The sequence below is a fragment of the Saccostrea echinata genome, unplaced genomic scaffold (genome assembly GCF_033153115.1).
Source record: "Saccostrea echinata isolate AGI-Se365-2 ecotype Australia unplaced genomic scaffold, CSIRO_AGI_Sech_v1 ptg000009l, whole genome shotgun sequence".
NCBI classification, from domain to species: Eukaryota; Metazoa; Mollusca; class Bivalvia; order Ostreida; family Ostreidae; genus Saccostrea; species Saccostrea echinata.
The window spans coordinates 5499776-5512567 of NW_026889758.1; the positions used below are offsets into that span (position 1 = coordinate 5499776).

General features: G+C 35.1%; 1 protein-coding gene across 1 annotated transcript; it reads left to right on the forward strand.

Moving 5' to 3' along the window:
- The first annotated feature begins 955 nt into the window (after positions 1 to 955).
- LOC133181494 (uncharacterized) lies at positions 956 to 5425 on the forward strand. The gene is made up of 6 exons (XM_061315985.1): positions 956 to 1099; positions 1341 to 1619; positions 1698 to 1952; positions 3385 to 3681; positions 4222 to 4500; positions 5406 to 5425. The coding sequence occupies exons 1-6, from the start codon at positions 958 to 960 to the stop codon at positions 5423 to 5425; spliced, it is 1272 nt and encodes a 423-aa protein (XP_061171969.1). The 5' UTR covers positions 956 to 957.
- The last annotated feature ends 7367 nt before the right edge of the window (positions 5426 to 12792 follow it).

Sequence of the window (12792 nt, forward strand, 5' to 3'; positions counted from 1 at the left end):
ATAGTTATGATGATCAAGGGTGTCTAATCCAAAATTGTGAAATTCATGGCCCCTGGATCAGGGGCTCTGGTGTTAGAGTGGGGCTCTTTTGATTATGAAGTGAATATGCATTAATGCTTTGAAAATCCCTGCTCATGAACATCGAAGAGGCACACAGAGTACAAAGTTGTAATGAGTAAAGGTATTTTTTCCAGATTTGTGAAATTCTTGACCACTCCCTCAAGTTTTCTGATGCAGGGTAGGGCTCTATTGATTTGTAATCCACTGAGAGAAGTTATTCCACTTTGCTATTCACCTATGAAAATTAATCACTGTAAATAATATAATTGAAAGGTCATTTGAATAAAGAATTATACAAAAATTTTTATCGTATAATACAAAAAGTACATTCATACTTTTTAATGGTCAGGAAGAATTGTAAATAATAGATAAATTAAAATGAGACAAAAAATACTTTATCTTAGTACATTAAATGTTCTTCAAAGACCAAGAGAGGCCAATGTGAGTGGGAATGAGAGATTTTCTTGATCCCTGATCATCCTGTTTCTCTTGTTCTTAAGCAACATATCTTCCTCTATCAGGTTATTTTGTTTTATTTATTTATTTTACATTTCTATGATTTCTTTACAGTATTGCATTATACTCAGGTAACTGTTAAGGGCCTTGGGCCTCTTTCTATTTTAAAATGATCATACTGGGTTCCTTGTTCTAATTTTTACTTTATGATACATGTATGAAAAAACATACATCCATTCGTATGTTTAACATTGAACCCATCTTCTTAAAATTTCCAAAATTTCAGTGAGAAAAGAGTTCTTTCAGGAAGGAGAAACAGGGACGATATCTTGGAATATTGCCGCATTCCCAAAGACTGGAGTGTATGCTATTTTTCATTCAGAAGTACAAATCATTGAATTGAACGTTCACCAGGAAAGTAGTGTTAAACCGGAAAAATACATGTATCTAAGTAAACCAATAAATTCAACAAACATCATATTTCAAATAAGAAATGTCACCTCTGATGATGCAGGTATCTACACAGGCGGTACGTCCAGTTCTATAGCCGAAAAGGGAAATAAGATCCATGCTATTGTCTATGGTACTTAAACCTTACTTAGCCAAAGTTATCTTTGAGATTTATCAATCAATTAATGCAATCTAGATCACTTTGGATTTATAAGTTGTTTAAATTGTGCGAGTTTCGTGCAATCTAATTTGAATCCAATTTGTTCAATTTAAAGCTTTGTTCCCCTAAAGTTATATTCAATCAAATTACTGTATCACGAAATTTGAGAAAAAAAAAACTTTATTTAGATGTTTGCATGGAAACCTTTTATCAGGTAAACCTAGAAAACCAACTATTACTGGACAAAGTGCTGTAAATTTGGGCGACTATGTAACATTGAAATGTTCCAGCAACTCAACTTCCACACCAGAGTACTACAAGCTCTTTCCCGCCATTACTTATGAGTGGTATAAGAACAGCAATTACATCAAATCAGGAAAAATATTAAGGCTAATCGTAGACGAAAACTTGTTCTTGGATGTCATCACTTGTAAAGCTAAGGAGAAACTCTATTCGGATCCAAGTGATACAATCCATATTGCGAAACCAAAATGTAAGTTTGAATAATTTTTTTCAGTTCAACAGATTATTAAAATTCGTGGTATTCATTTTTCTTTTGTAAATTGTATAGGCTCAGAAAAGAACAAAATAAATTCAAACTTCATAAATGGAACTGTCGTGTTCACATGGCCAAAGCAGACTGTGCGTGTAGAGGAGTTGATATTTGTGACTCTGAGTGGAGATCGTATGTTCCCGTGGAATCATGTTCAAGATCAGAAATATGTACTGAGAGATGGATTAAGACATTCCTCTGTTGAAGTTGATGTTAAACTTGTGTTTCAAATCAGTGGGTATGAAATTTGCCGTGGTTTGTTTAGTAACAGACGTAAGTATAAACTACAATGAAAGAAAAATAAGTTAAACTTATTGATCTTGTCGTGGAGTTAACTTTTAAAATGAAAACAACACAGAACAGTTCATGGTCCTTACACAGTTCATAACCAAGGCTGACTTTAACCAGAATATTATTCCATTTGGGGCATCTTTAAAAGTAACATACAAAATCTAGTTCCACAAATACATATCCCTTGACAGGATAGAACTTTTGCAACAGGAAAAGGTCATTTTTGATTTATTCATTTGATTCATTCATTCTTATGTCGATACGATATATCCTTGTGAACTTGAGATAAAAGATACCACAGAGTCTGACACATCTGTTTCATATTTGGATATTTTACTTGAAAAAGACGTTAATGGTAATCTAACAACCAAGCTTTATGATAAACGTGATGACTTTAACTTTTCAATCGTCAACTTCCCTTACTTATGCAGCAATATACCTTCATCACCTGCATACGGGGTATATATCTCTCAGTTGATTCGATACGCAAGAGCATGCTCTACGTATGTACAATTTCTAAAACGAGGTAAATTATTGACAAATAAGTTGATGAAACAAGAATATCAGCTGTCTCGTTTAAAGTCATCATTTCGTAAGTTCTATGGTCGATACAATGGCCTTGTCAGCAAATACAATTTATCATTGAGTCAAATGCTGACTGACGTTTTTCACACTAATTGTTAGGCCATTATTTACACACTGAATCGTCGACGGATTTTCCCGTTATTTCCCGATCATGACAAGGAGCACACGGCGGGTGTGACCGGTCGGCAGGGGATGCTCACTCCTCCATGGCACCTGATCCCACCTCTGATCTTTGGAGGTCCGTGTTTGTTCTGTATTTTGTATTGATTATGGACTTTTGAGCTTGAATACTGTTCGTTATCTCCATATATTTCATTGATATTCAAAATAGTTCTCTAAATAAAGCCACCTTTGTAATATTGGTATATTGTTTCCAACCGTATAGATGTATATGTAGTTGAGTGAAGAGAAAATGTGACTAATTTATGACCACGTACATAATAAACTTATTGTACGAGTTTTACAAATCCTTGCAGTGCACGTACACAAGAAGAGTAGTGTAGACCCAGAAAAATATAATGAATCTAAGTAAACCAATAAATTCAACACTGTTTTTCAAATTAGAAATATCACTCCCGAAGGGTAAGATTGCCCCATAAACGTTGTTATATATATTATTCAGTCTTAACCTTGATTACTTTGATTTTGCATGTTTGAAGAGTAAAATGATGGTTTCAATAATTATAATTAAAACTAAGTTTATAATAATCCATCAATGTTTTACAATATCATTGTAACCCTTAATTTTTTATGGAATATTTCTGTTTCTATTTATTACCAAAACGGTATCGACATTGTTAAGCATTGCTGTTCATGAACTTTTTTCCAGCCGATATACTGATTTCCGAAGAAGGACAAAATGCAACCCTTCGTTGGACAATTTCCCAGTTTCCTGCGTCTGGATTATACTCAGTTTTTCATGATGGTCGTTCGCTTATAAAAATAACTGATTTAGGGGCAACCAGCATTCAGAGCTCTAAATACATCTACAAAAGCAGCCCAGTAAATTCTCCCGATATCAAATTCAATATTAATAGCTTGGCTGTCACAGACGCCGGATATTATGCTGGTGGGATAAGTAGTTCCAACGCTCAAAGCACAAAAGGAATTCTGCTGGTTGTTGCAGGTAATTAATTAAGAATCGATGTATAAATTCTATTTTATATTTCTCTCTAGTTTATCGGCGTCAAAGGTGGAAGTCTTTGGACAAGGTCCTATTTCCAGTGAACTAGAGGTCGTATCTGCACAAATTTTGCATGTGTGAATTGCATCTAGGAATGAGTTATTGCAATCTTGCAATCGACCTACAATTTGCAAATGAATAAGAAGGTTTAAAAAATTCAATAGTTTTATTTCTTTTTACTTCAATTATCTCACCCAGACTCTATTTAGTAAAGTACGCAAGCCTCGACATTTTTTAGATGATCAACGAAAGGCCCATCCTCACAATGCAGGGGTTCTAAGTCCACGACCAAGAGTGGACTCGGGGCCCCATTACCAGAGGATGCAAGAGGCCTATCAGTACATCATTAACTAAAGCATATCTAAAAATATATGTTCAAGAACATTTATTTCGGATGAGACTTTCGATTTTACTTTAAAATTTCTAAGTTTCTTACAAATATATCTGGCGAATTATAGAATAATGACGTATGTATTTTTTTAGGTAAACCGTCCACACCAATGATAAAAGCAGAACACGATGCTGAATATGGCAAAACAATCACTCTGACGTGTCTCTCTTCCTCTTCCTCGGCTCCAGAATACTACAGAGACCTGCTTAGTTGGTCTTATACTTGGTACAGAAATGGATCACTGATGCGACATGGATCAACATACACGTTTACTATCAATTTAGTCAACATGTACGATGAAATTTCTTGTCGTGCTAAAGAAATTATCGAATCTAATAGCAGCAACACCTACAAAATCAGGCTTAAAAACTGTAAGTCACCTGTAAATAGCATAAAGTTGAACATTAAGATAAAGAGTCTGACACCTCTGATTCATATTTGGATATTTTACTAGAAAAAATACGTTAATGATAACACAACAACAAAACTTTATGAGAAACGTGATGACTTTAACCTTTCTATCGTCAGCTTCCTTTTCTTTTGTAGCAATATACCCTTATCATCTGCATATGGGATTTATGTCTCCCAGTTGATTCGATACGCAAGAGCATGCTCTACAAAGGAACAATTTCTAAACCGAGGAAAGCTATTGACAAACAAGTTGATTGTCCATTGTCTCATTTAAAGTGTCATTTGGCAAGTTCTTTGGTCGATACAATGACCTTATCAGCAAATACAATAATCTAATGCTGACTAGCGTTTTTCATACTAATTGTTGGGCCATTATTTACACACTGAATTGTCTACGGATTTTTTCTCGATCATTGCAAGGCGCACACGGTGAGTGTGACCGGTCGACAGGGGGTACTTACTCCTCCATGACACTTGATCCTACCTCTGAAGTTTTTAGAGGTCCACGTTTGCTCTGCTCCCGATTCGTATTGTTCAGTTGACTTTTAGCTTAATTACAGTTTGTTATCTCCATATATCATAATGCAAAACGGGAGGATCATTGGCGTTTTATTTTGTAAGCTAATATCCCCTGCTTTCAATATTCCAATATTACATGCTTTCAATATTCCTTTATTACATGCTTTCGATATTCCAATTCAATCAAAGATAATTACCATTTTTTTTCGATTTTTTTTACTGTCAGGTATTTGCCATACTGGCAAGTGATCTAATAGAGAGAAGTTATTATAGTTCTTTCAGTTCATTTACTTATGAATATTCAGTGTCATTCTTATGAGTATTCAGTGTCATATGCTTTTTACAGTTTTCTATCGATCTGAGTAGGTAAATCAAAAGGATCATATTTTCCCGATGATAAGATCATACTTAGAATACCGAACAATATTTAAGACTTTTTAGGGATCTTGTATTATTTACTTTGAACCCATAATAAGATTAACATCAGTTGTAGCTGCTTTTCTTTGACACTTCATAGATATCAATTTCGTTCTCTAGTTAAGTTCTTTGTATACTGGGTTTTAATTTCATTCTTCAAATGATACTTCACACTCATATGACTGGATACTAAATTGTATACAAGTTCAACGTGCATGAGAATCTACTCAATTTTAACAGAAATCCTAAGCTTGTCCTTTCTAAAATTGTTCTTGATAGTTTTTTTTTATTTTTCGATAATTGTCTTCATGTTTTAGAAGAAGTGACTTTCACACAATCATGTTTATTTCATCCCGTTTGAGAAATTACTAATGAACTTTGAAATACCTGGTATTATAATCGTCCTGTTTCCGATATTCTTGTTGTCTTGAGTGTCTTTCCTATTTGTATGTGTGATAGGAAGGCAGTATCTTACTGTACTATTGCTAAAATACAAAATGCAGGGGTTTGTAATATTAACAGAGGAAATGGGATTTTTTTCAGCTAGCTCTGCGTTACCAAATATCATATTGATCTCGAGGATAAATGCTAGAACACTTAAAGTATCCTGGAAGTCGGAGTATGATGGTGGGTCTGCCCAGTATTTTCTCATATACCGGCACAACAACTCACTTTGGGAGGTTGTGGCAAATATTAGCAACTCAAATTCAACAGTTCACTCCGCGGAAGTTCTGGCGGGTGATGATGGTGAGCATGATGTGGCTATAATAGCCTGTAATAAGATGGGCTGCTCCATGCCAGCTAAATTTGAAAGAGGTTTGTAAGTGTGTGTTTTAATTCTATCATTCATAATATAAATGTGTTTTCCTATAAACTTGCAGGTTAATTTTTTTTAATGTGCATAGTGTAATTGAACTAGATGTGGGAATGCGAATTTCTGTATTCCAGGATATGGAATTCAGGTTTTGAAACCTCTAATAAAGTCAAACTTCCTCGCTTACCTCAGTCAAAAGTTGAAGTAGATTTTCCTGATCAAAATTCGTTTGTCGACTGTTTGTCTCTTGTGGGGATGTGTTTGTTGTGTGCTCGTGTTTTGTTTTTATAAATGTTTTCTACTTTTACTATCAAAATTTAACCAATAGCATAAAGCTACATATAATGGGGATTCAAGTTTGATCAAACGATGAGCCATCATCTCTTCTAGCAGTGTTTATTAGAAAAAGATAAAAATTGCGTTGAATCATTTAAAAATTAGTGTTCGACCCGGATATGCTATTATGTAATATGAAATTCAAGGTCTAGTGGACCACATTAGAGCTATTACAGGCATCAGATTTGAACACAGAACGTATAGGAAGAAATATTCAATTTTTTTCAGACCAACAGGGCATTGTTTTGACGAAATTAATTTGCAAGCAAGCTAATGTATTATGTAGGATTTAAATTTGTTCAAAACAATTCTCTGGATTTTCATCTGATGATCACAGTTAATTATATTCAATAGCAGGTGTCCCCGGGGTAAGGATTTCAATTTGATCAATTTCTAGTCCGCAAAGTTAGAGTGTGACCACCTCAAGGAGTCAAAGAAACATATAATTAGGTACAAATATAAAAAATAAATATTCTTCTAAATAACAATAAAAACCCAGTCAAATTAAGATACCGGCTAACATTTGCATTTGTTTAAAGGTGAAGATTAAGATATTCTGCAATAAATTTGAGGTCATTACTGGGTTTTATGAGAAATGAATTCCTCTTCTACATAGTAGCAATGACACAATCAGTTTAACTTATACACAAATATTCCAATTCGGTATAGATTTATTAAAAACCGTCATCCGGATAGAGCCACAATAAATAAGATTTACACCGGTATCTTAAAGATAGGTACATGTATACACAACTGTGTGTATATCTGCATCCTCGCAAGCCAGAGGTCCTAAGTCAACACGTTGTCGTTGGTCCAACGGCAACGTGTTGACTCAGGACCCCTGGCTTGCGAGGATGGTATATCTGATTTTTCCTCATATTGTGATGATTTCAACTTGAACAATATCACAGCTCTTCAGGATGCGGTCGCAATGGGTGTAATAATTTTATGTTATTGGAATAGTAAAAGCTTTCTCAAAAACATCAAAGCTACAATACAAATAATATCAAGGCTATAATCTTGATATCAATCATCATTATACTGCTTAGAGGTTTAAACCTGTTGTAAACAATCATGTTATGCATAAGGTCACATATAGGGGACTTGTTCATGTATTATTAAGAAGAGAAGTGTAACTAAATGAACATTGTGTACCATTACCTTCTTTAATTTAAGGAAGCTTTGCGTTTTTTTTTTAACTCAGTATCAAAGAAATCTTTGGATGACACCAATAAAGGAATGATCGGTGTCGCCATTGGAACAGTAACCGTCATCATAATAGCTCTACTGGTCGTAGTTGGAGTACTGCATACAAAATATGGTAGGAGTTTTTGAATTTTTTTAAAAAATCATTTCAAAAAAAATGTGTTACTGTTCATGCAAAATATTGTGTTGATGAAGAAGTGCCAACGTTGCCAGTTCACATATTTCCCCTCTTTTGATAAAAGGCGCCATAACACGTTTTACCCTGAATCCTTAATTTTGATAATATCCCGTCAGTTTTTTAACCCCCCATTCAAAAGTGGGGGTATATAGTAATGTCCGCCCTTTCGTCGGTAACACTTTGGAGTACCCATCTCTTATCCGCAACACCTACTATACCACTGAATGAATTTAATGGGACTTTCACTGAATCTTTATTACATAGTGCCATTATGCACATCCTAATTTACTTTTTGATCGGAAAATATTTCGAGTTTTCCACAGCAAAGTATGGACACTGGCACTGCCATTATTTCTATATTACCCATTTTTTTATCCGCAACTCCTCTTTTTCGATACGCAAGAGCATGCTTCACTTACGTACAATTCCTAAAACGAAGCAAGCTATTGACAAACAAGTTGATGAAACAAAAATATCAACAGTCTCGTTTAAAGTTATCATTTCGCAAGATTTATGGTCGATACAATGACCTTGTCAACAAATACAATCTATCATTAAGTCGAATGCTGACTGACGTTTTTCATACTAATTGTTAGGCCATTATTCAAACACTGAATTGTCTACGGGTTTTCTGTTTGCTCGATCATGACAATGAACACACGGCGGGTGTGACCGGTCGACAGGGGATGATTACTCCTCCATAACACCTGATCCCAACTCTGAAGTTTTTATAGATCCGTGTTTGCTCTGCTCCCGATTTGTATTGTTTCAATGGACTTTCGAGCTTGATTACTTTTCGTTATTTCAATATTTCACTACTATACCACTGAATAAAATTTAATGATTCTTTCACAGAATCTTTATTACATAGAACCATGTATTGTGCACCTCCTACTTTATATTTTGACCGGACAGATATTTGGGCTTTCCCATGTCATTACACTCGTATGGGAGCTTGGTATCATTTTGTGAGTTCACTGCTCACAGTAATTCTATTTTTTTTAACCTAGATTGATCGAAGAAATAACATCTATATGTATATGTAGGTACATCAGCATAAATATTTTCAGAGATTTGAGATTTCGGCAAAACGCATTCTGTCCCTAAACCTTTTCTATAAATGTTTTGTTATAAACCTTTTACATAACTGATGAACATCAACAAATGCAAATTAAGTATAGCTTGTTAACTGCCTTACATGAGGATTAATGAACACAGATCAGGCCCGTAGCAACGGTTTCAAAAGTGGGGGAGGCAACTTCCGAAAAAAAATCTGACAAGCAAAAAAAGAAATGAAAAGAAAAAAGGTAATTTTCTGTCCAAATCCTGGAATTTCCCAGTGCTCGACTTTACGACATCAAAAAGTGTGTGTGTGTGGGGGGGGGGGGGGGGGGCAGCACCTAAAGGAAAAGGAATATATTCGGTAATGACCAATATTTTCCCCCCAAGTCAAACTTTGACGGAGAAATATATAATTATGCTCTAAAATAGGGGGATATCTGCAGACTTGAAGGCATTGAATATTTTCATCAGCCATGACGCCATATGTTAGATATGACGTCAGGAAAATGACGTAATTCCGAAATTTCCATAATTTACGGTTTATAAAGCGTAAACTTACGAAAGCCTATCAGGATCAAACTACGGTAAAAAAATTTAAAAGGTGTTATAACGCGAAAAAAGGCGTTATAACGCGGAAAAAGGCGTAATAACACAAATAAAGGCGTAATTACGCCTTTCCAAAAGACGTTTTAATGCGAAAAAAGGCGTTATTACGCCTTTCCGAAAGGCGTTATTACGATTTTCAAAAGTAGAGCGTTGACTTCTCTTAATATGCATGCAAAATGCAAACAACTGTCTGCGAGATGTGCAGGAATATAGAAAATACTATAATTTATAATATAATTTATAATATTAAAACTATAACCTAAATATGGCATAAATAAAGATGGCTTTGGTTCAATCTTTCATATATTTACTATTTTAAAATAACGCCTTTCCATTTTTGTTTGGATATGACTCCTTTTCAAACAGGCCGGTAGTACGAATGTGAGGTGGGGGGGGGGGCTCCCCCACCCCACTTTTTGGGAGAATAGTCTTGCTATAGTTTAAATATAAAAACATTTATTGATTGCTTGGTCCCTTAACATTGTGTTGCAGTATGGTTAAACTCGGGCAAGTCATTGCATTTAAAAAAAGTTTTACCGAAAAATTAGAAAAAGTTTCAGGTCAAGTTTAGGCAGTTTATTTTTTTCGGGGGGGGGGGGGGGAGGGGGGGTCTTGTTTTTTTGTTTCCTTGTCAATTTTATGGGACCCCCCCCCCCCCACTTTAAAAGCAAGGGCCTGTCAAAGACATAATAATGGCTCTTCAAAAGGCATAATAACGCCTTTTTAAAGGCGTATTAATGCCTTTTATAAAGGCGTAATAACGCCTTTTAGAAAGGCGTAATAACGCCTTTTAGAAAAGCGTAATAACGCCTTTTGGAAAGGCGTAATAACGCCTTTTGAAAAGGCGTATTAATGCCTTTTAGAAAGGCGTAATAACACCTTTTGGAAAGGCGTAATAACGCCTTTTTAAAAGACGTAATAACGCCTTTTGGAAAGGCGTAATAACGCCTTTTAGAAAGGCGTAATAACCCTTTTGGAAAGGCGTAATAACGCCTTTTTTCGCGTCATAACGCCTTTTGGAAAGGCGTAATTACGCCTTTTTCCGCTTTATAACGCCTTTTCAAAAGGCATTATTACGCCTTTTTTCGCGTTATAACGCCTTTTGAAAAGGCTTTATAACGCCTTTTAAATTTTTTTTTCCGTAGTTTGATCTTAATAGGCTTCCGTATAAACTGTCCCAACCCAGGTTATTCCAGTATAACTTTCTGAAAAATATCACAAAATTCAAATAGTGTGTGACGTCATAGAAACAGAAATTACTTCGAAACTATAATACGTTTTGTTAACTTTGATTCCTTATACTTTATATACAATTCAGCACGTTTCAAGAAATTTTCTAAATATGACTTTTGTGGGGGGCAAAATGTGCATATATCGCATACATCTCTTTACTATAGCAAAATACTATACTCAGAAAAAAGTTGGGGGGGGGGGGGGTCCCTGCGTTCTACGGGCCTGCAGATTAAAATAATTTAGACTTCAATCAAAAATATTATTAATTCCAGTTAAGTGTGTCGTTTTGCATTACGTCACAACCTATGATGACAGCTGCGCTCAAGGTAAATGTTAGACGCCTCCTAACCGCAAGCTTTATAACTGGAAGTTTCTTCTTATCCCTGATTGGTAGCTGGTGCAACAGACTATTTCCGTGTCAATATTGATAAAATGAGTTGACCAATCACGCAGCGGGGGCGTGAATTGTTTACGCTGGGTGCATCTGTCGAAAAAGATTGTGACGTAATGCGAAACGGCACACTTAACTGGAATTAATAATAAATCGAAACTCATCAAAAGCATTTTTCTTAAATATGGGCCTACGCAATGTATATTTGTATATCTATCTGACGTAGTGTTTTTCCTTCTCTAATTATAGGTATTTTGGAACGATGCAATAGATACATGTAAGAGCAGCTGCTGAAGGTTCTGTAGAAGATGTAAATTTAATGTTGGAGGATAACCCGCGGTATTCAATTTGCTGGTTAAAGACGAATGACGACAGAAGACATTAGCAAAATTTGTGAAGTTAAATTACTAATTTGTAATATATACTGGATCTTGTATATGCTTAATTAATAAGACTTTATCATTAACATTTTCGGGTACATTTTATACCTCAACAACTTGATGGACAAGTATACATGTACTATGTTTAAATGCATGACTAGTAAACATTGTAATGTAATTTTGCTGATTTGAATTGACTTGTGTTTCTCCCTATTTTAGTTCCCCGCTTTCACTGGAAAAACGGGATATCAATTTGGGTTTGTCCGGCTGTCTGTCTGTCTGTCATTCTGTCTGTGTGATACACTTTCGTTTCTGTTTTTAGTAATGAAATTTTATAGCCTGCCTATTGATTTTGAGGTCAAAAGTCAAAGGTCGAGGTCAGAAATTCTATATTGCATACATAGTTTTCAGAGGATATTTTTCTGCCCCCGTAATTGAAGATTAGGGACACACAGTTTTTGCCCTGTCCGTCTGTCTAGCTGTCTAATTGTCCGCGAAAAAAATTTAACCTTGTCCATAATTTTTGATTGTTTGGAGCTATAGCTTTCATATATCACATGTGTATTCCTTGTGACAAGACCTTTTTTAACCTTGGAGTTTGACTCATTTTTTCAAAATTTTACCAAATTTTATCATTGGCCATAACTTTTGAACGGTAGGTGCTAGGGCTTTCTTACTTCACAGGAGTACATGTATTCCTTTTGATAAGACCTTTCCTTTAGTATAAATATTTTTTTACCTGTTGACCTTGACCTTTGAGTTTGACCCATTTTGAAAAACTTTAACCATGGTTGTAACTTTTGATTGGTTGGTGATAGGACTTTAAATTCATATTTATTCATAGCGGTGTTTTTCCTCTGACAATGCCTTTGGGTACATTTTTTTTTACCTCTTGCATTGATCTTGACATTGGAATTCAGTGTTTCACAAACACATTATCTTGTTTTTATAGTTTTCTGTAAGTCTTTTGCGCCATGACTTTCTTTAACTCAAGAAAGACCCCCCCCCCCCTAAACTTTAAGGCCACAAGCTGAAAGGTCAAGGTCTTTTTATCTTTCTCCTTCTGCATTTTTTCAGGTTTTCCGTTAAGCGGGCGACACAAATTCCCTG

Bases quoted from the DNA above. Each gene is read 5' to 3' on its own strand.
- LOC133181494 (XM_061315985.1), top strand. From the start codon at position 958: ATGTATCTAAGTAAACCAATAAATTCAACAAACATCATATTTCAAATA. The intron at 1,100-1,340 runs GTACTTAAACCT...ACCTTTTATCAG, and splicing joins GATCCATGCTATTGTCTATG to GTAAACCTAGAAAACCAACT. The intron at 4,501-5,405 runs GTAAGTCACCTG...TGCTTTTTACAG, and splicing joins CAAAATCAGGCTTAAAAACT to TTTTCTATCGATCTGAGTAG.